General features: G+C 35.2%; 1 protein-coding gene across 3 annotated transcripts in view; it reads left to right on the forward strand.

Moving 5' to 3' along the window:
- The window catches only part of Acss3 (acyl-CoA synthetase short chain family member 3), a 141,612-nt gene that overhangs the window by 98,742 nt on the left and 16,095 nt on the right, over positions 1 to 26,775 (forward strand). For all 3 annotated transcript variants that reach the window (XM_090328307.1, XM_090328308.1, XM_090328306.1), the window contains 3 exons: positions 8,490 to 8,593; positions 21,556 to 21,651; positions 23,792 to 23,855. In XM_090328307.1, coding sequence (XP_090184433.1) covers positions 8,490 to 8,593; positions 21,556 to 21,651; positions 23,792 to 23,855 — 264 coding nt within the window. The remainder of the gene's footprint in view (positions 1 to 8,489; positions 8,594 to 21,555; positions 21,652 to 23,791; positions 23,856 to 26,775) is intronic.

Consider the following 26,775-nt stretch of genomic DNA (forward strand, 5'->3'; position numbering starts at 1 on the left):
GGTGAGTTACCTTTTTGTAGAACAATGAAATAACATACTCAAGATTGCAGCTCTTCTAGTCAAGACTGGGAAGAGGCAATATTACACAGTATTTATTCTCACTCTATTTTATTCTCTGATTTCAAATCTACCATTTACTACCCGTGTGATGTCTATTGTTTGGGGTTATTTTTGTTGTTGTTTATTTGCATCTTCAGATTAGCAGTGGTTTAAGGATAAAATGAAAGGCTTAGCATTTGGAATGGTTTTTAATGTTGATTAATTAAGTCTTGATTATTCATTTTATTACCTTCTGATTTCTAGTTCTCCACTCACTTGGATTATATCACAGTGATTTATTTTTCCTATGTTCTTCTACTTTGATTTTAATTAAGCTAGAAAAAAATTTAATGCTGTGACTTCCATTCAAAACTTCACAGCAACTTAAAACTTTGATGCGTCCCTTCTTTTTCAATCATAGAGTGATGAGAGATAATAAAGATAAAAAGCAGGACATGAAAGATGACGTAAAGCTGAACGTTTCTGTGGACTAGAAAGGGTGTGGAGGTGTAAAGCTGTATGCTTGTCTGAGGTCAGATGCTTGTCAGATGTACTTACAAACATTGAAAGAATCATGAGGAATTAGAGTCAGCTCCACACTTGCAGAAAACTGAGCCAGTAGCCCCCCATGTGAAAGGAGCCTGGCAATATATTCTGTCATATGTTTTCCGAAACAGTAACTTACAGCAAGCTCATGAAAGCTTTGGATGAGATAGGGAGTATCCAATGACTAGAGACTGAGCTTAAGTGCTCACCTATTTTCCTGGAACACGATCCTACAGCAATATTACAGGTTTCACTATGGATTTAATAATATTGAACTCCCATTTTAACACTGATTTGAAAGGTCAGTTTGCCAAACCTGTATCTCTTAGACAGAAAAGGTACCTGAAACAAACAGAGGAGGTTATCTGAGAGTGAAAGATAGAACAAAGAGATGCTCTTTTACAAAGAACTTGGAAACAAAGTTCCAAAACATGCAAAGACACCTAAGCTAATAAAATAAACAGAACATAGATTCATTTCCTATGAAATAAATTTTATGGTGCAATCAATTCAAACTATAATCAAAGTTGCAGACTAATATATTTTACATAAAAATTGAAAGCATATGACTGCAAATATAAAATAAAAATGCAATGGATGGCACAAACATAAAATACTTTCCCCATAATCATAGAATCTATTAAAAACTATAAGAATATGACAGACAAAGTAAAACAAATTCTAAAAGAATTTTGAAAGGAATAAGAATCTAAAAATGCTTTTGATAGGAATTTCAGCAAAAAGAATAGCCAGATGCTCAAGAATAAAAAAGGTTGTTCAAGAACCAGTAATTGAGAGTGTTATGGAAAAACAAGGATACTAGTTCGAAAATGCTGTCCACATACCAAGCAGGTTACAAATAGATATAAATAAATTCACTTTGGCATGTCATTTTGAATTTCAGAACATCAATTGAGGTTAGAGAGAAAAATCCAATAAACTTCAGAGAGACACAACAGATCACCAGATGTATGTCAGACCAATGCCAATGGATATCAGAAGGCAATAGAATAGGACTTTGAAAGTACTATTGTAAGAGCAAAATAAAAAATACATATTTTATTTTATTTTTTTATTTTATATATATATATTTTATTGTAATTAATAAAAGGGTTACATGATATTTGCCAGATAGAAGGTGCATTAATTCACATACATTGATACCCTTTCACATGTCTTGGTACCCATTACCCTCCCCCCTACCCCTCCACCCCCCACCCCCGTCTTGGTTTTCCCCCCTTCCCTATCAAATTTCAAAATACATATTTTAATGTAAACAAATCTAAGGAAGCTTAAAATGCAAAGGCTTTTATTCACGGGGTAGATGTAGGTAGATGGCATAGGTTATAAAAACCAAAAAGAAAAATATAAAAAAAGCGTGAAACGCAGCAATAGGTCAGGAGCATAGCCTAATCATAGACTGCTTGCCTAGCATGCGCAAGTCCCTGGGTTCAATTCCTCGGAAGGTACTACATACACAGAAAAAGCTGGAAGTGGCAACATGTCTCAAGTGGCAAAGAAATAGCCTTGAGCAAAAGTGCCCAAGGACAGTGCCTGGGCCCTTAGTTCAAGCTCCAGGACCTGCAATTAAAAACAAAAACAAAAAACAGAGGCCGGGAGTTTGGCTTAGTGGTAGAGTGTTTGCCTAGCATCCATAAACACCTCTGGGTTAGAGTCCTTAGTGGCACATACATAGAAAAAAAAGCCAGATGGGTTGCTGTGGCTTAAGTGGTAGAGTTCTAGCCTTGAAAAAAACCCAAGGACAGTTTCAGGCCCTGAGTTCAAGTCCCAGGACTGGCAAAAAATCTCCCCCCAAAACAGAAATGGCAAACATTGAAGAAATACGAAAAAATAATTATATAATTAACTTCTATAAAATTTTCATGGGATGTTATATCTAGATAAAAAGTCACTATGCCCCATGCGACTATGATAGATGACCAGACTTGGGTCTATATGATGTGAGAGGGGAGGCCAAATATATATGCAAATCTCTTGTAATATTCTTTTACCTATGACATTAGTGTTGGAGAAGGGAATAGCAATAGAATAAGAGCTTAATAAAGGAATAAAGGGCCACACTTCTATGGAAACAGATTTTTCTATATTTACAGGTTCACACCTGTGATCCTAGGTATTCAGGAAGCTGAGAACTGAACATTTCAGTTTGAAGTCCTCCAAGGAAGAAATGTCTTCAAGATTCCGACATCCAATTAGAAAAAGAGAGAGAGAGAGAGAGAGAGAGAGAGAGAGAGAGAGAGAGAGAGAGAGAGAGAGAGAGAGAGAGAGAAAGGAAGGAAGGAAGGAAGGAAGGAAGGAAGGAAGGAAGGAAGGAAGAAAAAAAAGAAAGAGAAAAACATGGATATGTGGTTCAAGAACTAGAATACCACAGTGAGTGAAAAAGCCAAGGCAGAGCATAAGGTCCTAGAATTAAAGTACTGGAAGTAGCACAAACAAATAAACATCACTCTCCATGTATTTTTTCAGGTATTCATGTATGAAACAACTGATTACATATAGAAAAAAAAGTGCTTCCCTATCATATGCCACACTTAAAGAAATTTTAACTGGATTGAAGTTACTACAATTATATTTTTAAAAAGAACTAATACTTTAAAAATATATAAATATTTTTCACAGAGAATTATTTTAAGCATAAATTATAAAATATTAATGAAAATAATGATGGCATTCTATTACATTAGATAGAATAACTTACTAAAAGAATAAACAAAGTAAAAGGCATTAAGAGAAGATGTTTGAAACATAAAACTGTTAAAGAAATAGGAAGAAGGGTGGGAGAAATGCGATCAGAATTAAATTTATATCCTTAGAAAATTAAGAAAAGAGAGAAGTAGGTGGGTTGGGAAGATGGGTGAGAATGTTGAAGAGGTGACAGTGATCAAAACACTGTACTCCTCAGGTGTGGAATGGAAGCTCCCATGCACAACTAATTAAAATAATAAAAGTATTTTTAAGTTATAATATAAGCTACATTATATATGTTATAAATTACTGAGAATGTAGATAAGTAGTACAATGGAAAATTGGAAAAATGGTGCAGCATTATATTCAGTTCATGGAGAACTGCACTAGAATATAATAAAGCTTTAAGACATCTTTGATCACATTGTTACATATCCAGACAGATGCAAATTTGCATTGCCTGGATAAATTTACCTGAATAGCATTTCACTCTCAACATGGAGGCAAAAATTAAAATATATAACAATGACATTTACTGATGAAACTGTAGACTGTCAAGACCACTCTCATTGCTGTTAAGAGTAATTGGAATTATCCAGTACTGTTGGATATGTTTATGCCCAAGGCCAAACCTAAAATAAAATGGAGAGAGGAGAATGAAGGCTTACTGCTGTTTCACAGAACATTATTTACAGAATAATGTCTATTGCCATTTCTCAATAATCTGGGATACAGTTTCAACACTGCATTGTATATCCTTTATAAATCCTCTTTTCCACTATTAGGTTTTAACTTCAGCTTTCTTTTCCCCCAAAATTATAATGTCTGGGAATATTTGGATTCTAGGTCTCTTTGTCACAGAATTTTTAAAATTATATTTGAACTTTTAAACTGCTATTCAAAAGGAAGTACCAAAAGGTAAGAGCATTAAGTCAATTTTCATGTATACCTGTTTCTCTTTGTGGTCCTGATGCTCAAAAGTTCTCTGCCTTTCCAGTTCTCAGATGCCTGGAAATGTTTGATGAAGTGCTAGTTGTGTGTTGATAAGAGAAGGCTATATTAACACCAGTGTCTCTACATTTCAGATGTGAATTTTGCTGGTAACAAATAGAATCAAATAGAATAATGAAAGATATCACCACAGGGATATAGTTCGCAAAACAAAATGATGACCCAGGCACGGTGGCTCATGCCTGTAATCCTAGCTACCAAGGAGGCTGAGATTTGAAGACTGTGGTTCAAAGCTAACTTGGACACTAAAATCCTTGAAACTCTTATCTCCAATTAACAACCAAAAAACTGAAAGTGGGACTTTGGCTCAAAGGGTAGGGCGGTAGCCTTGAGCTGAAGAGTTCAGGGACAGCAACCAGACCCAGAGTTCAAGTCTCACAACTGATACAAACAAACAAACAAACAAACAAACAAACACCATAATGATGATCTGTCACAGGATCAGAAAGTTGATGAGGTATTATTGAAGTTACTTATTATTTTTATTTAACCTCTGTTGATACAGTAAAGAATGATTTTTACTGGCTGGGTAGTAGATGGATCTAGAAATATTCATTTTTTTCTTTTACCTCTGCTTTAATACTTGAAAAAATTTCTACATATTGGTTATTATTTTTATCTCTATATGGCTTCCTTTATTTTGGATTTAAAATTTGAAAATATATCAATTTATCTGTTTTCTTTCTGACTAATTTTCAGCTCCATTTAAGTCTTGAATTGTGCTGTTCTGTGTAGAAAAGATGTGGATAGGTGCTTAAGTTGCTGGCACATTATTTTTCCCTATTTTTTCTACTTTGGATAGTATGGATTCTCATTTTGTTTATGCATCAAGTGATGAAAACCTTGGGAAAAGATGAATCTTTCCATGTATTGTGATCACCTGGATATTACCCACTCATTCATCTATTCAGAATAGCCTAGGACATAAGACTAAACTCTGCCATGTCAGGCACTAGCTACTAGTGACTAAGGAGTCCTTGCAATTCACTTATTGTTACGAAGACACTAGTATTTCAAATAATAACTGAAGTTTAGACACATAATAATACTTCACAGGAAGTGTGTGGAGTAGTAAGACATTGGGTGTTTTGCACAATTTAACTTCAAAACTTTCTTTGACACAAGTATAGTGTTGTATAAAAAAATATCTAGGCGTAGCATTGCTGGTGTAAACAACAGTTGCATTATTCATTTATACGTCAAAATGAAGCAATGTATTTTTCAACAACTTCTTGGCAAAGGAGGTTTCTTGTGTCACAATTTTGATAGTTTCCTCCTACAAAGGTCAAACTGTAGCTCTGTGGCCAAAATGACCCATGAGACTTAGAGAGGATGTGCACATCTACACGTAAAAACGATGTGCATTTTAGTATTGCAGCTTGGTAATATTGATGCAGTGGTTCATTTGAAGATCATGCCCCTCATTTGCAGCCTCTCTTGAACATTTGCGGAGGTGCCTTCACCGTCCTTCCATAACAACTCCTCTTCATTCTCACAGCTATGGTACAAAGCAATCTTTAATATCTTGGCAATAACCCCTCCAGCAATACAATGTTAGGTTCTTTAGTGTGTTTCTCCAGTCTGACTGTCATCATAAACCAAATCATCCTTTAGTGCAGACACATCTTTCTAAGTTTAAAATTGCCTTTCCTCAGAGCTACATCTTGTTTGTCTGACTTTCCTTTCAACAACGTTCTATTTTCCTCAGGATTTCGATTATTTTGCTATTTCCCACGTCGCTGTTCAACCACAAGTATTGGGTCTGGATTTCCCCTTCAGCCTTTCCACCACTGACTTTCCCTCCCTTCGGCTCCCCAGGCAACTGATGGAGACCGGAAAAGCCAAATGGCTGCTTTTAAGACCTTTCACTTGTAGTACTAATTTTTTTTTCTAAAATAACCATTTCAGATCTGTTTGCTACTTCAATCAGTGTACTTTTGCCAATTTCTATACACTTAAATGGACTTCTTTTTTAGTTAGGATGAGTCTAACTGACATAACCTTCGTCAATTCCCACCTCTTTACACCGTGATTCTGAGCATCTAGCAGCTTTTAAATACCTAAAATCCTCATAGATCTTGCCGGTATCAGAGTGATGAAAATGAATGCTTCCGTGTAGTTCATAGTTCAATATACTATGCAAAATACACAAGAAACTTGCAACTATTCAAGGAGACATATTTGTACCAGGATTTGAACATGACTATAGTGTAGAAGAAGGACGATTTGAATCTACATGAATGTTCATGAAATGATATGCTAAATTAAGAGAAGAAGCTGTTAACAGTCACAGATCACTGTTCCAAATAAGCAGGAAGCTTTGTGATTGGTTTTTACTTTGATGCTAATAATTTTACTTCTATTAAACACACTATCTTTTGAAAGACAGTCCATGTGAGAGCTTTATACATGAAACTAAACCATTCTTTAACTAAACCTTTACCAAGATTCAGACCAAATGTATTTTCTTCTTCTTCTTCTTCTTCTTCTTCTCCTCCTCCTCCTCCTCCTCCTCCTCCTCCTCCTCCTCCTCCTCCTCCTCCTCCTTCTTCCCCCAAGAACCTTGCTTGATAGGTTGACACTACCACTTAAGTCATGCTTCCAGTCCTTTATTTTTGATGGTTATTTTGGAGACAGAGTCATTTATTTTTATAAATTTTTTGCCAGTCCTGGCACTTGAACTCAGGGCCTGGGCACTGTCCTTGGACACTCTTTGCTTAAGGTTAGTGCCCTGCTACTTGAGCCACAGCACCACTTCTTGTTTTTCTGAGTATGTAGTGCCAAGGAATCCAAACCAATGCTTCATGCATTCTAGGCAAGCACTCTACCACTAGCTATGCTCCTGGCCCCTGATCATTATTTTGGATATGGAGCCTACCAAATGTTTCTGTCTGGACTGGCCTCAAACTACAGTCCTCCAGATATCAGCCTACTGAGTAGCAAAGCTGATATGTGTGAGCCACTAGTGTCTGGCAAGATCTATTTTTTCTTTTTTTTTAATTTTAATTTTCATTGTTAAGGTGATGTACAGAAGTGTTTCAGTTACATCAGTGAGGTAATGAATACATTTGTTTTTGAACTGTGTCTCTTCTTCCTTGTTTTCTCCCAGTTATTTTTCTCCTCCCAGCCTCTCTCCTCCACTATAGATAATTTTCAACATAGCATCTAATGAGTATCACTGATACTTAAATTCATCTTTTGTTCCCCCCATTTCTGTGCTTCCTCTTGCTCTCCCCAAATTGGAAAACTTACATGCAAGCCAAAAGGTACAGAAATCAAAAACAGAATGAAAAGGGAGAAAACAGAAAAATCCCCACAAAATGTAAACTAAAAATATCTCTTGTCTCCATTTCTTGGAGCTCATTTCAGTAAATACAATAAGTAACAAAAGACAAAAAATGTATACTTGGACATGATAGACAGGACCCTGCACATTCACACAGGGAGACCAAAGGAGAATATTCTTACAAGACAATCACAAGGCTCAGTGTGCATATGATAATATGCACATGTAAAATGATGCTTATTCAAAGATGTATTTTTCTTACCCTTTCTTCCTTTTTGGGGGCATGGTTCTCTCTCTAATGACCTTATTTCTCTTTTGTTCTTTAGTAATCACATATTTTTGATAAGAGCTTTCATGATGCAAGAGCACACACTAACATTTATGTTCCTACTCTGTCCTCTGTACATCCTCAGAATGAAATAAATAGGTTCTTGAAATCAGTGTCATATTTATGAGCAAATGTACTCCCTTGGCTGATCCTTATGAGTATATTTCTGAGTATATTCTTCAGGCGGATACAGCCATCAAGCTTTGAGCTAAAATTAGCAGGGCTCATCTCAGGAAGACAAAAGTTTTTCTATGTTTGATCATGAGGGGAATATGACAGATACATTACAAAGATCAACTCAATTGCTCTTTTTTTCAGCACTGAAACTTTGTAGCTGTGAAATCTGCTTTGAAAATAGCTCACTCTATTGCTGTGATGCACATTAGATTACATTTGAACCCAAAAATATTTCACTTCTCACTGTTTAACAGTATGAAACAGTGGTACTCTCCCTGTTTTCCCCTGCTTTATTGCTGATACAGTTCATTTCAACAGTATATTTCAAATGGAAATGAAATAATTTAGATTAATTTTCAAGTAGTATTTCAAAGTCGGCATCTCTTTTGCATTCAGGTTCAAAACATTATTTGTGGCTGGAGAAAGATGTGATGTGGAGACACTGGAATGGTCCAAAAATGTCTTCAGAGTACCTGTCCTGGATCATTGGTGGCAAACGGGTAAGTATTTCCCAAGTATGCACATTGATTGTTGAAATGCTCAGCAATTCTGGGGTAAATCCATCAAGTGCCAGTTCAGTATCCAGGTAGTTCTTGCTTTTCTCAAAATAAGCAACTTGTGATGGTGAGATTGTCAGTAGTGTCTTCATAGGTGACATGGACCACCCTTCCCTTGGTCCAATGACACAAAGCACTAATGGGCTTTTCTTTAGTGTTTCTTTACCCAGAAAGCTACTGAATTTCAGCTATCATTTTGTGGTGTCTTCTGGATTTATCCCCATCTTTGATTCTACCATTGCTTTTTCACTGTGGCTGCCACAGTATCATGTGTCGTCATGTAAACTGTCCTCATCATTCATCTCTGTCATTCCTATTCTCCTGTCCATTCAGGGGCAAGAATCTCACAGTGCTCTTCTTGTCATAGGATTCTCTGGCATCCTTTCTATGTATGAAATAAGTCTACTTTCTTCTCATTTATTTTCAAGGAAGAAAAAATTTACTTGACTCCAAAGCAATGATCACAATACAAGCATAGGATGTATTTATTAATTTTGCTTATTTTCTGTAATCTTCATACTACAGGATCCTTGGCAAATGTAATTTCATTGTAAGTAGGTAAAATATAAAGTAGGAACAAGCAAATGGACTTTGTATGCATATGAGAGTGGATAGTCTATTCTTTGCCTCACTGACTTTGTAGTTTTGCCCATTTGAATCAATGAAAGAAGCTATGAATTATGGGAGTTTGGTCACCATTATGTGCATAGAGTTCAGTTTGGTTCTAATTAGTTCAATCATTTGGAACACTGCCTTTATATCACTGTTTTCAGAAGACACTTGAGTATAGAGGGGAGAGTTTCTACTTTGATTTAGAAAATTAATGAGATTCATTTTAAAAATTTGCTCATATTTTTTAAATGATTGTATTCTGGAAGACCAATCATTAAAACTGGATTTTTATGAAGTAGGTCTTTATATTCTTAAAAATAAACTACAATTTTTATATTTTTTCTTAGGTGCTGTCTTTGGAAAATAAATTTTCTATATTCTTGATAATATGAAGTACAAAATAAATGATCAGACCAGGAGATACACTCCTAACATAACTGGGAATCAGAAAGTGTTTCTTCCCCTTTCAAGTTTTATTCATTAAAGGAAACATTACTCGCTTAAGTACCCATTTATAGCTGCTTAGAAAATACAACACATTGGGGAAAAATACATGTTTGCACTGTTTATAAAAATCTATCTCTGAATAGTATTTTTATTATTGTCATGTTCTCTATTTTCGAAGGAAGTTTTTTTTTTAATTTTTTACCATTATTATCCTGTCCTTAAACCCAAGAATATCTTACCATCACCATTAAGGTGGATTTCATGAATTTTATTACCTAGGCAAAATAGAGTAACTTTACTTACATACATCTCAAAGTTTTATTCTTGCCAGGACCCAGTAGCTCAGCTACTCAGGAGGCTGAGATCTGAGGATCACAGTGCGAGGCCAGTCCAGGCAGTCCAGGAGACTTTTACCTCAAATAACTACCCAGAAAAAGCTGGAAGTGGTGCGATAGCTCAAGTGGTAGAGCACTGGCCTTGGGTACAAGGAGGCTCAGGAACAGCACCCAGGCCCATAATGTGACCCCTAGGACTGAAAATTAAATAGTTGTATGCTTTCCCCCTTCCTATGCTAAAGTTTTCTGAAGGGAGCTACCATATTTAAAATGAAATTATGATTTTATTTTCCTTATTGATATTTGTATATAAGGGCCTATGTAGCTATCTGCAGATACTCAGGCTTTTTTAGAGCTTCCTGGAATAGGTGTATGAATTTGTGGAGAATCTGGGAAGAAGCGCACATCAACCTCCATCCCTCAATGGAGTACTTTAATTAAGACTTGTTGCTGTTCCAGACCACTGGAGCATTCAGTTCTAGCTGTGGATGGTAATGGTGTAAATGTTTTTATGAAAGAAATTGTTTTTTCTCAACTTAAAGAAGAAGACAGTATCTATTAGTTTATATATCTGGATAAACGTTGGCTTGTCATTTACTGGAAAATTTTATTTTCCAAGTCACTTATCCTTAAATTGATTGAAAGCATCTAGATTATTGACTGAATTTTCCAGTTTTCTTCATTTACAAAAATGTAATAGAGATGCTATAAGCATAATGGAAAATGGACAATTAAGAGAATAGCTAAAATTTCCATTAAATTATGCTAATCATACTGAGGAAAAAAATAAGCAGCATTATCTGTAGTTGTAATATGCCTTGATAAAACAATGAATTGCTGTCAGTTTTAGTACAAAGAGGATATTTTTAAGAAATCAAAGAAGAAGCACAATTTTAAAAGGAAATCTGTTCTTGATGTCCTTTGCAGGAATTATTTTTGTAATGAGAAAAAAAAAACTAGCAATATTGCTGTGAATCCTTTCCTTATTAGTAAATGTTCTAAAACAAACATGTTTTCCTTATATATCAGAGACCTTTAAAATGCAAAAGCAGTCAATAATAACCCTTTTTGAGGTTTCCTGTTTTTTTTTTAAATTCTTTCCTTTTATTCTATGGCATATTATCTATTTAGAATTATTATAACAAAAAATGTTAGATCTTACCCCCAAGTATTTAATGTTACTCAATCTTGGGCAGAAATACTTCATTCTTTCACATGGTTTCTATGGGCTAAACACAAAGACTACAAACCAATAATACTTAAATTCTACACTGGCTTTTTAGTGAAGGTTTTACATATAAACAGAGTTCATGACTTCCACTGGTATAGTTCCCATCAGGAGATGTGCAACGAAATTCTCCTACATCCCTTTATACGACTAATATAGGCAATGGAATTTCTTAAAAGTAGTGTTTCCACTGTCATCCTGTCCAGGAAGTAGTGACATATGTAAAAGGAGGTAATGACCATATATTTGAGAAGCAATAAGCAATTATGTTGTTTATTTTGTATCCTTACTTTAATGAACAATGAAGTTGCATTTTTAAGAGAATAAAACCCAAGGAGGAATTTCAATGTGTAAATGCCGGTCATCTAATAGATTGAGATATTGGTGATGTTGAAATTATTGATTTCACTTTATCTACCTTGAGTCATCTTTGTTGACTTCTTGTATCCTAGAGAAATCAACTTGTTTTTCTCACTATTAGATTAAATTGCTGCAGTTTTAATTCTGAAGTAGCTAAAAAGAGGCCAAGTTCTCCCTGAAGGTGAATTTTGGTAATTTTAGATTTTATTAAAGTGGACCCAAGGCTGCAGAAAACTTGAGTCATGCCAGTTCTTCAATCAACATTACTGTTCCACAAGACATACATAAACTAATTCCCGATTGTCAGAATTTTGTAAAAATTACTTGATTTCATAATCAAGTGAACTCTCCAAGGTTATTGGTACAATAGTGTTTTTCCTGTAATGTGTTTTAGGCTGAACAAATTCATTGTTTATTCTTAGGTAAATCTGGGCAGGATATATTAGATCAGGATATTTTTTTAAAGGAATGGATACATTTTGAAAATGACAATTGCTAAAGACTGCAAAACATTATTTATAAGGATCAAACCTATGAAATGAAATGATCAAATGCAATTTAATAGTAACTACCCTAGGCAGAGATTTCCATGTTAGGCCCAACTTTTAGCATTATGTGTTATTTCTCCTATGTGAACATTGCAAAATGCTTAGTATTTTTGAACTTGATAAGTAGGTACCATGTCTAAGACACATTGTTTTTTCAGGATGCTTTTTTCTTTGTTATCCTTGTATTCTCATCTATTCATTTTTAAAGGGATTTTTAATCTCTCAGGCCACAGTTAAGATTATTCTATTACAGGGAAATGTCTTTATTTCTGGAGTTCAACAATAAATGCATTTCTTGCCTCCTTGTCATCCCCCCTTTTTTATCATATTTCAATTTAAACACATTTAGCTTGTATCTCAGGCAAAAATCTCACATCAAATTTTACTGGAAACATTTTTGTCTTCCTAGAGCTAAGCCATAAAAGGCTGCATGTGGTTCAGTAGACACAGGGAAAGTATATTCTTGATGACTTTACCTTGAGGGCTCAATCTCCAATTTATAAATCTATCTCTACTGGTTCCCAATAGTCACTCATAACTATTCCTCTAGCCACAAATCTGTGAGCATAATATTTCCATATATGATCAAGTGCTGTCTTCCATGCTTTGACATTTAATTCTTCCTTATTCCCTGCTTCTGAGGTTTTCTCTGTCATTTATGAATCTATGAAGGATGAGCTATAGTAAAAGAGGCTCTTTAATGTACATCCCTTATACCTATATATTTAAATATAACAGATTGAACTCATGTAGACTGCGCAGAACAGTATTCAGTGAGTGTGCAGGCCTGGATTGTTAGAGCCCTTGTAACATCAAGTGAGTTTTCTGAAAGATGCCCTTCACCACTTTCAAGTCTTAGCAGAATCATTCAGGAATATGAATGAATTGCTTCTGTCTTACTATATCTATATATATTTTTTCACAACTGAATGGTCAGAAAGAATCTCATCCCTTCTTTTTCTTCACTCATGGAAAGGGTATTTTAGATAGCTGAGGCTGAGAAGTTGTGATTGGAAAAAAAAGAAAAAACTGCTACAAAACTGGTATTGTCTTATCACATCACTTAGAAGTGGCTGTGACAGGATCCATCTGGTGAGAGTGAAAGAAAAGTCTTTATGTTATTCCTTGGAAAAAGGTTTTTTTCCCTTATTTTGAGAAGTTTTTGTTAGCGTGAAGTAATGATTTTACTGCTGTTTAGAATAAGTAGTAACTTGGAAGTAAGCTACATGAAATTGGTTTGTGGAAAGAATAAATTTTTTGTCAAATGTAAGGCATGTTGGAAAAGACTTGTCTTGAAAGTAACTGTTTACAAATTGCTAATTCATTTTAGAATAAATCCCCACACTTAGTATCAGTCATTGAATCATTTTCATGTTCATGAAATTCTAGTGGGAAATGCACATCAAGTTGTTGCATAATTGTTTACTAGAGCCATTATTTGTGTCCATTGACTTGTTACTGATATTTTGACAAGAGACCAAAAATGGAAAATTGGTTAATGATATAATTCAGTCTTCGGAGCAGCATATACTCAATTTCTCATCTTTGATCCTAGAAATGTGAAAATATCATCATATTCTAAAATAAATCTTCACTAGACCAAGATTTTCTATAGCTTTCCATTATTTCTTTTTCTTTTTCCTGGAAATTTAACTCCCTGTGTTATGGAAACTCTTGTAGTCAGACCACTGGCCCTACAAAATAGCTCCCAATTCTTTCTTTGCTGTCAGTCTTAATTTTGAAACCAGCAAGTGACTATGCTCCTTGGAAGAATTAAGTGGTGAGTCCAAAGTGATGCTAAATTCTGTGTTTAAATCCAAGCTCAGCCACTTACTCCATGGCCATAGGCAAGTCCTGGATGCTTTGATTATGTGTTTCCTCAGAAGCTTAATAGGAAGCTTTAAATGAAGTAAAATAATGTGGCTCCTAAACCCAAAATACAACCTCCCATGTGAGCACTCCCAGAGGCGTAGGTTTATAGACACAAATTCCCAGTCCAGAGTTACCTTTCAGTATGTTTATTTGCTTTACATTTCCTTTGTATGAATAACCTTTCATTAGTATAAGAACCATCTTTAACATCCTAGCCTATAGAAACACTTCAGATTTAAGAAAATTTAGAATGGAAGCGGTTAATTTGCTAATGTCAAGTAAATCATTAACACTAGAACCTGAACTCCTATTGTTCTGTGTTGTCCAAGGTTCTTTCTTCCTAGGTTTTTATCTCATGTCCTCATGAATTCATTAATTCTCTTCTAAATGAAGTACAGCTTATTTGTGGCCTTTTTCATTGCACTATTTGCAGCATGCTGTGAGGGAGCCAGATAAGACCTGTGTCTCACAGCTCACACTAGTGGTGTGATTATAGTATACAATGTTAGATTGCTTTGAATTGTTCTGAACTATAATCATACCATCTTCTGACAGAGTGATTAAATTGATTTTCTTTCACCAGTGTGCATCTTACTGGTTCTGCTTTCTTTATACTACCAACATTCAACGTATTTATAGATCACTGTATGGGCTTAGGGATGAAAGAATGATTAGGAATTGCCACTCTTACCACTGTGATGCTATAATTAATGTAACTCAGCAGTGTCAAGTGGCTGAACTGATTTATGTACAATACTGAACTATCAACTTTGAAATCCAGATTGTCTAAATGTAGTCTTTCTACAACTACAAAAGGAGATGGATAGAAGATTGCCAGATATATCAAGGGCTCTTATTTACAGAAGAGGACTTACGAAGTTGCCCCTCTGTCATTTTCCTAAAACCTTGTTCATCTTCTCTCTGTGTGATTTTAACCCAAGTGTCTCCATACTGCTGTTTCCCTATATTCCAACTACCTTTTAATTTTGAGTTTAATTAAGATTTTCCTTGTCCTCCACCACTGTTTACCCTTACCACATCTCTACCATCTGATTGACCTATTGGCATGGAATTATTAACTGAAGGCTTCGATTTGCAGCCAAATTGGAGCTAATTTGGGGGCTTGGAACTTGGAATCTGGGCACTACCTTTCACCCTCTTCACTCAAAGCTGTCTCTCTACCATTTATTTGATGAACAGCTCCCCTTTCCTTGTTTACAGATTAATTTGGAGTGAATTGCCTTTGATAAATGCTTGTGTCTTCCATCATGACTGGACTAATTTGTAGTTTTTTTTAACATATCTAGAAAGACACTTTATAATCTGTCTCTTGTCACCTCCCTCAGTCCTACTGCCACCTCCAGGCTTTTCTTTGCTGACTAACCAGCAGTCCCTCGATGTTGCCCTGTAAACTTTCACGTATACTGTTATTTCTATTTGCCATTATTATACTTTAATATTCCCTTCTCCCTAAAGAAATGTATTTTGGTGAGTAGAATGTTTTCAACAAGCACTTGTACTGTTGACCTTTGAATATCATTTCTGAAGTGAGAAAACTTGATAACAATTATAACAGTAACATACAGTCTCTCCCTTTTGAAGCCCTCTATTTCTCTACTGAGTCTGTGATCATCCATTTCATTTTCAAGATTCCTGATCTTCATAAAGGGATATGGAACAAAGGAATCACATCGGAGTGTACAGACTAGTCAGCAAACATTTCCTGAGTGGGAAATATCAAGGACTGAAAAGTATTTAGTCCTGATGATACAAATGACTAGGGTTAACAGAGAAAAGTAAACTGATTTGAAAAGTATTTAGTCCTGATGATACAAATGACTAGGGTTAACAGAAAAAAGTAAACTGATTTCATCTGCAAGGTAGAAGAATGTGTGCATGTAACTTTGCACAAAATTTTCCTTAAGAATTGCACTAAATCTTTTGAAAAAGATGTTTTGGTATCTTAACATCCAATTAAATCAAAGCCTTTGCTTAATGATGTGAATATATCTCATGACTTTGTGGATATAGTTCTCCATGTACTATTAATAAAACTAACAAACAAAAACTAAACAACCTCTATAATATTCAGTGGTGATTGGATTGCTCTGAGGGGGGCATAGACAGCTTTATCCCGTGGCAAGAAATGACTAGAAAGATTAACTTACCTAGGACTTTATTTTATTTTATTGTCAGTTGTGGGGCTTGATGTCTGGGCCTTTATTTTATTTTATTGTCAGTTGTGGGGCTTGATGTCTGGGCCTGGGCGAAGTCTTTGAGCTGGAGAGCTACAGCCTTACCTTTGGGCCTGGGCATTGTCCCTGAGCTTCCTGCTCAAGGCTACTTACTACCTTACCCCTGGAGCCACAGCACCACTTCCTCTTTTCTAATGGTTAATTGGAGATGAGTCTCATGGACTCAGTGCTCGGGCTGGCTCTGAACCACGATCTTTAGATCTCAGCCTCCTGAGTATCTAGGATTACAGGTATGAGCCATCAAGTCCAACTTACCTAGAATTTTATAACAACACCCTCACTCAGCACTTTTTTCTTGGTGACTTGAGGATCATCAGGTATTTGTTGTGTGTGGCAGCTCAAGGGGTTCCAGAGATAGTGTGGCACACGTGTTTGGTACATATTTTACTTATTATACATTCACAACTTTTTTTTAGATAATAATTTTAAGAGAATTATTACCTACAATTAGGAATCTTTCTGTGGTGCTTGAACAATTTTTCACTGTTTTTAATTATATAATTCTTATTTGGGGGCAATCCTTAACAACCTACATTCCTATTACTAAATATTTGTCAACTTTTACAAAGATTTAAAGGTACTCCTGAAAAGTCTTTAGCTAGATGAAGAGGTTTGCATTTGTAGAATTCTGTTTTTTTTTTTTTGTATTTGTAAACTTCTTGCCCACTTTATTTATTTATTTATTTATTTATTATTTTGGCTTGAACTAGGCCTGGGAGCTGTCCCTGAGCTCTGCAGCTACCGCCCTACCCTTGAGCCAAGCCTCACTTCCCGTTTTTCTAGAAGTTAGAGATAAGAATCTCAGGTCCTTTTGTACCAAGGTTGACTTTGAACCTTGATCCTCAGATTTCAGCTTCCTTAGCAGTGAGGATTATAGGTGTGAGCCACTGTGCTTGGCTAATACAGCTGCTTTTTTTTTTTTCCCCCCAGTCTTAGGGCTTTGACTCAGGGCCTGGGCACTGCCTTATCTACTACATAACCCACACCACAATTTCCAGCTTTTTCTATGTATATGGTACCAAGGAATCAAATTTAGAGCTTTATGCATGTTAGGCAAGCACTCTATCACTAGGCCACACTCTGGCCTTTATAAAGATCCCACACTTTATAAAGATCAAATTGCCTTTTCAAAACACATCAATTTATATACACAATAATACATGTGAAACAGAAGTGATGATCGTTGTTTCATGTAGATGATATACTCATAAACACTTGTCTACTGTCCTTTGTCTCATTCAGTTCTACTTTTTGGGTCAAACTTGTAAATTCTCATAAGAATGGGTTGCTGATGGTTAGGAAATGACAGGAATCTAATAAGCAATTATTCTAATACAACTCTTGTCTGTCTCTTCATTTCCTCTCACTACTATTTCTTGAAGTCCAACTGAAAAAAATAAATCTCATCATAGAATGTGAAAGATGAACAGATGTTTAAAGAAATTGTATTTGCATTATTATGACATTAACTTTTTGCTCAAAAACTCATGATCTTACAGCATCCGTAGCTTACAATATCAGACTAAAATCTGATAAAGGTTTTATGATTAATTGAAATCGACTTTCATGCAGTGTCCTCAATATCTCTAAACTTATTTCCCTTTTTCTTTCTTTTTTATGTATCAGGGGGCTTGAACTCAGGGCCTGAGTGATTTCCCTGAGATGTTTTCCTCTTCATTATCATTAGCTCCCTTTGTTTATTTCTTCTTTGAAATAATTGTGTGGCTTAGAAAAAAAAGTTTATATTGACTACGTTTCAGTATCTGTTATCTATCAAAATATTATTTTCTTTGTTCCCTGTTGTTTGATGGTCAGATTAAATGTGATCATAAACAGATAGTGCTTCCCCTGTAGATAATTGATATTTGAAAGAAAATTTTTGTTTCCTTTCTTATGTTCAGAATATAAAAAAAAATCTCTCAAGGAAAATTCATTTGGTAACAACTCACCATACAGTGAAGTAAAGGCAATAGAAATGGTCTGAGATTTGGCTTTTTCAAAAGAGTGAAGTTTGTCTACTATGTCTAATGAAGTATGAGATAAATGTGCCAGTTTTCTGCTCTTCACATTCTTCAGTTCCTACCCATCTTCTTCCTTGGTGGCTCTTACCTAAAGGAATCATGTGGTGCTTGACGGCAATTTTTCTAAAGTTAGATATCTTTGTAAAGATTTCTCCAAATGAAGTTTTCCAATTCTCTTCTTCAAAGGGAATGGTTGGGTTTGTTGATTGTAGGTATTTCCCAATCACAACATGACATGTGGATTTCCTGTCTCCCTAGATGACTGCTATCCAGTTAATTATAGCCTGGGTAGTGTGAAGCAGATGTTTGTAGAGCATCTTTGAAATGGAGACCTATGAGAGACCTAATGATTTCAGTTAAGGATAGCACTATGCTGGGGGCTTATATTTCACTTACACCAGAGATGGGGCTCTGTGTATGAATGTATAGTACATGTGTGTGTGTGTGTGTGTGTGTGTGTGTGTGCGTGCGTGTGTGCGCGCGCGCTGGTGTGGCAGCTGGGCCACTCCTCAGATACCAAGATGTTCAACAATACAGAGGCAGAACACCAAAATATCTATGGTAGTCTTTCTCATCCTGTTTTTCTCCTATAATTCTTATGGTTAGAACCTGGGAACTATCATTTGTCTAAGTGTTTGATATAAAAGTCACTAGTAATAGTGCATTTTCTAATTCGGTAAAATCAGTGGGGTAATTAAATTACTAGTGTTTAAACTATAAACATGCTTTCCCTGCCTTGCTCCCCTCCACACCCCCATTCTGAGGTTTGAATTCAGAGTCTGGGCACTGTCCCTGAGCCTCTTTGTGCTCAAGGCTAATGTTCTACCACTTGAAACATAGGTCCACTTCTGCCTTTTTCTGAGTGGCTTTTTGGAGATGTGTCTCACTGACTTTTCTGCCTAAGCTGGTTTTGAGCCTTGATTCTTGGATCTCAGCTTCCTGAGTAGCTAGGATTACAGGTATGAAACATTAGCTCTTTTATCGGGTATGTGTTGTGCTTTGAAACACCTTGAAATTTAATGTCAAGTGAGTGATACATAAGTTTTACATTCATATGTATATACATACATACATACATACATACATACATACATACATACATACATTACATTATATATGGAGTCCTTACTTAAGAACTTTAGTTTGAACTCCAGACAATGGAAGTGTCCCTCTTGGATTAACGTTGATAGGAAGTATGTAGATTGAGTTTAGCAGCTGTCTTCCACCCGTAATGGAAGAGGAACAGATGTAATTTCCAAAGGCTATCTCCTCTTCCATTATGTCCTGGGAGCTTCAGCTCTGTGCTGAACACAATTGTGCTTCCTGTGTACTTTGCATTAAGAACCTCATTCCGCAAGGTTTCTTTCTATAATTCACCCTGCTCTTGTGTTTATGTTTACTTGGGAAGAGATCTCAGATGAATAGTAGACATTTTTCATTTAAAGGCCAAGGAGAAAATACTTCCATCTCTGTGGTTCTCCATCTATACTTTATGAAGCAGAGCACAGGGAAGTAGTATGGCATGGCTATTAAATGCCACTTTGATATTAATGCCTTCTATTTTGTCACGATATAGCAATTAGCGTGAATTGTTTTTGTTAAACATCATAAATGTCTGATTCTACTCATTTCTGCTTATCTTTAGCAGTGACCATAGAGCTGAGGATCTCCTACAGATGTTATTTAGAAATTTGATTTTAGTGGTCAAGAACTCATCTTCTGTTATTGATGCTAGATGACTCATAATCCATAAAATGTCAGTAATAAACTAATCTACTAATCTATTCAGAAGGTATAATCAATAATGAATCCTTCCCCCCATTCTAAAGTGATAGAAATATATGAAAAATAATAGTGGAGTTTTCAGTTATAATACTTGTTTAGGAAGAAGGGTATTTCCCCCCCCCCCCCCCCCGTCTCTCCTCTTTCTCTTTCATATCCAAACATTGTTTTCAATTTCTTTGTTAATACCTTTGTTAATGTATGCTGGTTCATTATAGGATTTTGCTTTTAAATGATGTTTATAGTGTTGATGAATAATAGAGCACACACATCTGCTTTCTACCATTTGGATCTCCTAGGCAGTTAGGAGCACTGATGAAATAAGCTTTGAAATGTGGGAGTCTCTAACTAGGCAAGTAAGTCCTAAGGCAAGCAGAGCATGATAAAAATGTAAAACCTTTGAGCAATGTATTTCAGAGAAAAGTGACAAATACCATAAATATTTAGCACACAGCTTAAACTTACAATGATAGATATATTAATTTTAAGTAAAGAGAAAACATCTTTTCTAGTGATCTTTTAGATTTATTGCAGTGTAAAACCTTGGTGATCAGATACTTTTCTATTCACATTTCCTGTTATATCCCTGAGAATATTAGAGCAATCTTTCTTTTCTTTACACAAAACAAAACAAAACACTGCTATAGAAATGATGGTAAATGTATGTGTGTGTGCTGGTCCTAGGGCTTGAACTCAAAACATAGAAGCTTTCCTTAAGCTTTTTTTGGCTCAGTGCTGGCACTCTACCACTTGAGCCACAGCTTTAGTTCCAGCATGTTTTGGTAGCTAATTGGAGATAAGCATCTCATGGACTCTCATGCTCAGGCAGACTTCAAAGCACTGTTCTCAGGTATCAGTCTACTGAGTAGCTAGGATTACAAGCTCTAGCTGTTAGCACCCAGCTGTGTCCTTAACTTTTAAAAATGTGGATGTATTAAAAGTGCTAGACTATATATATATATATATATATATATATATGAGAGAGAGAGAGAGAGACTTAGAGCTAGATAGATGTTGCTTTATTAGAAAAAATTCACATCCAAGTTGCTTTTCACACTTCCTCCCCCAAGTCCACAACAAATATTGAAGGAAACAATATAACTTCCTTTGGAATAAGGACAACAAAATCTGGTGATGAATTCCCCCATGTCGCATTTGTTACATTTTATCTACCCTCTTTTGAGAAAGAATAAATAGACTGTGTATATCTTAAATTGGTTTGTCCATAAAAAGTACTGAACTCCTACTTCTGATACCTATAAAGTTCAAAATCTGCTCTCTGATAAAGGATAAAGGACTGTTCTCAAATAACACATTTACAGTTATCTATTCTTAATGCAGCTAAAATAAGATGAAAGCTATTGTGGATTAAGTGTTCATGTACTGAAGATGCGCTATTATCCCATGTGGAGCATTCATTAACACATTGTAAATTCTTTCTCCAGAGACTGGATCTCCAATTACAGCATCATGTATTGGATTAGGTAACTCTAAAACACCTCCACCAGGGCAAGCAGGGCAATGTGTTCCAGGATACAATGGTAAGAATGACCCTGCCAATTTAAATGTGTAATATTAATGAATCTGTTGGGTTTGTGAACTTAGTGTTTGCTATATGTCATCTGTTAGGTAGGCAATAGGTATTTATATGACTATTTTGAATTAATTACTAAGTAAATTAATAATTAATTGACCCGGGGCTGTTATTCAGGCCTGTAATCTCAGATATATGAAAAGCAGTTAGGAAGATAATGGTTCCAGTGTAGATTGAACAAAAATATTAGTGAGACCTTATCTCAAAGAACAAGCAGATTGTGAATGGTGGCCTATACCCAGCTATACCAGACTTACAGGTAGGACTGAGCCTAGCCTAAGCAAAATGTATGAGCCAGTACTGAAAACAAAAGGGCTGGAGGTGTTATTCAAAGTAGGAAAGTTGCTTGTCCAACTTAGCAAGCATTAAGCTTTGAGTGTGAAACCCCTGTATTACACACACACACACACACACACACACACACACACACACACAAGGAAGGGGATTAAAAACAGTTTAATAGAGTCATAAGGGACATTTCCTTAAAGCACATTAAAGTGTAAAGTTATTTACTTTATATTCAAAATATATAACTTTTGCTTCTCTAAGGAAAATATCGTATTTTCCTTTTGGACAACATTTTTTAAAGGAACTGTGTAGAAGTGTTCCATCTCCCATCCCCCGCCCCCAGCTTTCTTTTATACTTTGTAAACTCAGTGATTTGTGCATCCATGGACAGGTGAGTCCAGATTTAACAAAATCCTCCATCTGTCTGCCATCTCTTTGTGTTGACACATTTTTAGAGGTTGCTGATTGTGGGAAATATTAAATATAGTTTTCCTTAGTATTTCAATGCCATTTTTTTACATGTAGCTATAAGACATTTAAGTTTTGATGTAGAAGCTTCTCACTGGGTAGAAGCCATTGAATTCGAGACAGGATAAATTATAGCTTCTATAAACTGAGAAACCAGTGACTGAGTTTTGTGAATATTGACATATGTGAAAGCATAATAAAGCATTCAATGTTGTAATAATAAACGGGATACTTGGACCAACGAAAGGGAGCACTTTGTGCTAAACATCAGTGCAATATAGTGGTAATAATTTCACAACCATTGGGCACCACTTGGTAGCTTGCTTGGTATCCATATTTTCAAACAATTTCTTTTACTACTGTGATGAGAAGCGGATGTCTCCCATTTTATAGGTGGTAAAACTGAAGGAGGAATAGAGTACACACAAGCATTTGCAATGATTTGGCCACTGTGTAGAATTTAAGGAAACAAAGATGAATCCAGGTTTGGCCTCACCCATCCTGAACTGTCAGTCTAGTGAGATGCAGACATGTGCAACTCTACAAATTAAGTATCCAAATAGTGTTTTAAAATAAAACAGCTGAGGAGCCCAAAGAAAGAACATTTTCTTCCGGGTGATGGAATCCTATAAAGAATGTATTAAAGCTTTATGGTGATGATTTATCTTTTTTCTTCCTTTGTAATAATGGTTACAGAGGTGGATAGAAGCTTAGATGTAGTCACTTTCAAGGTTTGGTCAAGATAACACAAACTAGCATTAAGACAAAGTTTGGCAAGATCATATTAACCTAATGTAAAGTAAGTAAGCCTAAAATTACAATAGAGGATCTTTTTTTCTCCATGTTTTTAAACACCTTGGTCTTTGTCAAGGCTAGAGCTCTACCACTTAGCCACAGCAACACTCCTGGCTTTTTTCTATCTATGGGGTACCAAAGAATCAAACTTGGATCTTCATGCATGCTAGACAAGCTCTCTACCACTAGGTCAAACTCTTGGCCCCTGAAAGAAAGCTTTTTTAAATATTAATTTGTTCTTTCTTTTTCAAACTATTAGTTTATGAATTTTTATTTTCTTTTTTCATTGTGATATTGTTAATATTTGATTTACATCCACTGAATCTCTAAATCTATACAGTCTCAATTGTACTTATAAAAACAGAAATAACTACAAAATACTAAGGAAAATTTATGATCTTGTAAGGAATCAATGCATGTATGCTTTTCAGTTTTTAAAGATACTTCACCTAATATATATGTACAAAATATGGATACATTTTAAGTTTTGAGGTTACCAATTTTATTCACATTTTGATTTGTATTTTATGTTATAGTTATGATTTTGGATGACAACATGCAAAAACTGAAGGCTCGATGTTTAGGAAACATTGTGGTAAAGTAAGAAAAATTTTCAATACTATTATTTAAAGATCAAAAGTTGGAGGATTAAGGAAAAATCTAGAATGATTATATAGCACAAGTGAACAGTGTACAGAATCAGTTCATGCACTGTTGGGGTAGAGTATTACCACTTCGGTTTTTTAACGGGGAAGCACCATTAAGGTCAACACACTTAGGTACCATTTTTGGAAAAAAATAAATCTCGCCGCTGTTATACAAAATGTTGTTTTAGTACATGTGGGACCAAGTACAAGATGGTCTTCCCATATATAATGATGACGTGTAGAATTCCTCTCCCCTAAACACATTGCTATATTTGCCACATATCTTCCTGAGCTTTTGGTCACACTATTGGGAACAAACTTACTGTACCATCAGTCTTATAAAAGTGGGTAATATGCACATATGTACAGCATGTAATACTTGAAGTGATAATGAAGAACTGAGTCATTAGTTCATGAATTTAATATGAAACACCTTTTTCATGATTTAGAGTATACTCCTGCTTGTACAGAAGTTTTTTTGTAAAAACATGTTTCATATAGTAACTTATTCATTGCATTTCACCATCCCCGTTGAATAATTAACCATTTAGGTGAATGTAAACATACTTAATGTTGTGCTCATGCAATGTGAAGAATCCCCCAAGGACACGTTTCTTGGAACACATCCTACCATTGACTAATATGAGCATGAATATGTCTTCCTTCAATTCTGTCCTAGAATTATCTTTAATCCTTATACTGCCTTTTTATTTTTGTAAATCCTCACTTTGAGCCTCTAGGCCTTGATTCCATGATTATAAATAACCTTGTGTGGAATACTTTTTTTTTGGTTTTATCTGTTCTCTTTTTGCCAGATGAAATGGTAACATATCATTAAATCCTGGGCTCACCAAGTACAGTTCCTTGTTAACATGTTTTGCCATTGTTCATTTGATAGGCAAAAAGAATGAAATTTGAAGTGATATTTTTAAATTTTACTTTGCTTAGATCAAAATGTTAAAATTGTTATGCTAGTGGAAACCAACTATATTAGAGAAAACATAACCAGTGTCATTTAAATAATCGATACAGATTAGTGTTGTTGATTATCTTCATATAATTTTTTCCATTTTTGTTTAAGTAGAACCTTCTAGAATACACAGTTATGAGTGTAGACCATCTTATGTCAGGTCTTAAGAGATTTGTTTTCTCATTTATTTCTATCAGAATTGAAAAGAGCTCTTAGGAATATCCATTCTTGGACAGCAGTTAGGTTGCCTCCATTTATATTAACTTCTGAAATGTCCATGAAAACCAGAAGTAAATAAGTGTATTCTTTCAAATAGAAATATTTTAATTTATAAAATATTAGTAAAAGAGACAAAGGTAATGGCACATTTCTTCTCTTACTTGTATGCTAGCAGCAAACATGTAAGCATTATATTACTCTTTCAGGGACAGTATCCAAAAGAACAAAAAATATTAAATATTGTATATTCCATTTTCTAGTGAAGATTCTCTGAATTAAAATCCATTATTACAAAAATACCATGGGATGGTGGATGGGTGTGCTAAAGAAAATATGAAAATGATTGTAGGCGGTGGGTGTTCAGTTTGCTTTAAGAAGCACATGGTTTTCAAAGGCTTTTAAAAGCACCCAGCCACATGAGTTTTTATATAACCAAATCATGTGAGTCATCTTTCCATAAGCAAGTCTTCCAAGATTGCAGATGTGGCATTTTATGCCAGCATAGTTTTAAACCCACCATGGATTCTGTCACTCTAATTATGGGTGGCTTCGCCCTACATCCATTCTGATATAATAAAATAGAGCAGTATCCCAAATAAACTATAATTTTTCTTTATGGCCCTCAGTGTTATTTCAGATCATTGAAAATGACACAACTCCTGTCTTAAAGCTTTTCACATTTTAGGCTGTGGCCCTTTCAGAATTCTTTTCTTCATTTTTTATTTCTAAGCAGAGAATATTTATTGTATAAAATCAGACTTCTGAGATTTCATTATGAGTTATGAGGATATGATATTCATCTACATGTAGTAGAATTTAAAGCTCATATTTTAAAATAATATATTCTATTTGTAGAATTGTTTTAGAAAGGTAAGACAAAAACAATCAGAACAAAAGAAAAGGCTACCACTGAGATCTCTCCTTTCTTTTTTTCCCTAATAGAGTAGTTTTATTTAGGTTTACCTATAACAGGAAGGATTTCCTTTTGAAACTTGTGTAGCCAGTAGCAGTTCTACTGTATCTCATCAATCTAAAACTTTTTCATCCATTCTAATGGCTGCTGGCAGTATGTTTACAATATTTCCTATTTACATTTCTCAGTATGAGTTTTTCACATGGATTTCTATTTAGACATTGTGGCCTACGGAAAAAATCAAACATGCATCTGAAACTTCTTGATCAACTTACCTTTTTCCACTTGCTTTGTTATAGCATTCCACTCATTATTTCTTTATTCTTCAAGGGGCACCCATCACTAGAGAATAGACATTTTATTGATTCTTAAACAACTTTAAGCCCTAGGGTGAGTAATAAACAAGAGCCCTGCAGTTTTAGTGTCTTGGCTGATTGTCTTCAGAGATTTTACTTTTCTCTTAGAAATGAAACATCATGTCCACATGGATGTTAGAAAATTCTTTTGATTTCTTAAAAAGATCTATTCCAGGCAGTTAATTTAGTGGGAAAGTTATAGTGTCTGAGTTGCTGTGAATACCAAATGCTCATGAATTTTAGAAGGTGTTCCTGTAATTGCATCCAGATATCCAAAGTGCAGAAATAAAACCATGAGTCAGTAATTCCCAGGCAACAGAGAGCCTTGCATGAGAGAAAAAAATGTAACTGCAATTGCCTTCCTCTGCACCACAGTGCTCTCTGTTATTAAAGTCATAGGTCTCTGGCTCTTCCT

This window comes from Megascapheus bottae, chromosome 2 (assembly GCF_031878675.1).
Source record: "Megascapheus bottae isolate mThoBot1 chromosome 2, mThoBot2.hap1, whole genome shotgun sequence".
NCBI classification, from domain to species: Eukaryota; Metazoa; Chordata; class Mammalia; order Rodentia; family Geomyidae; genus Megascapheus; species Megascapheus bottae.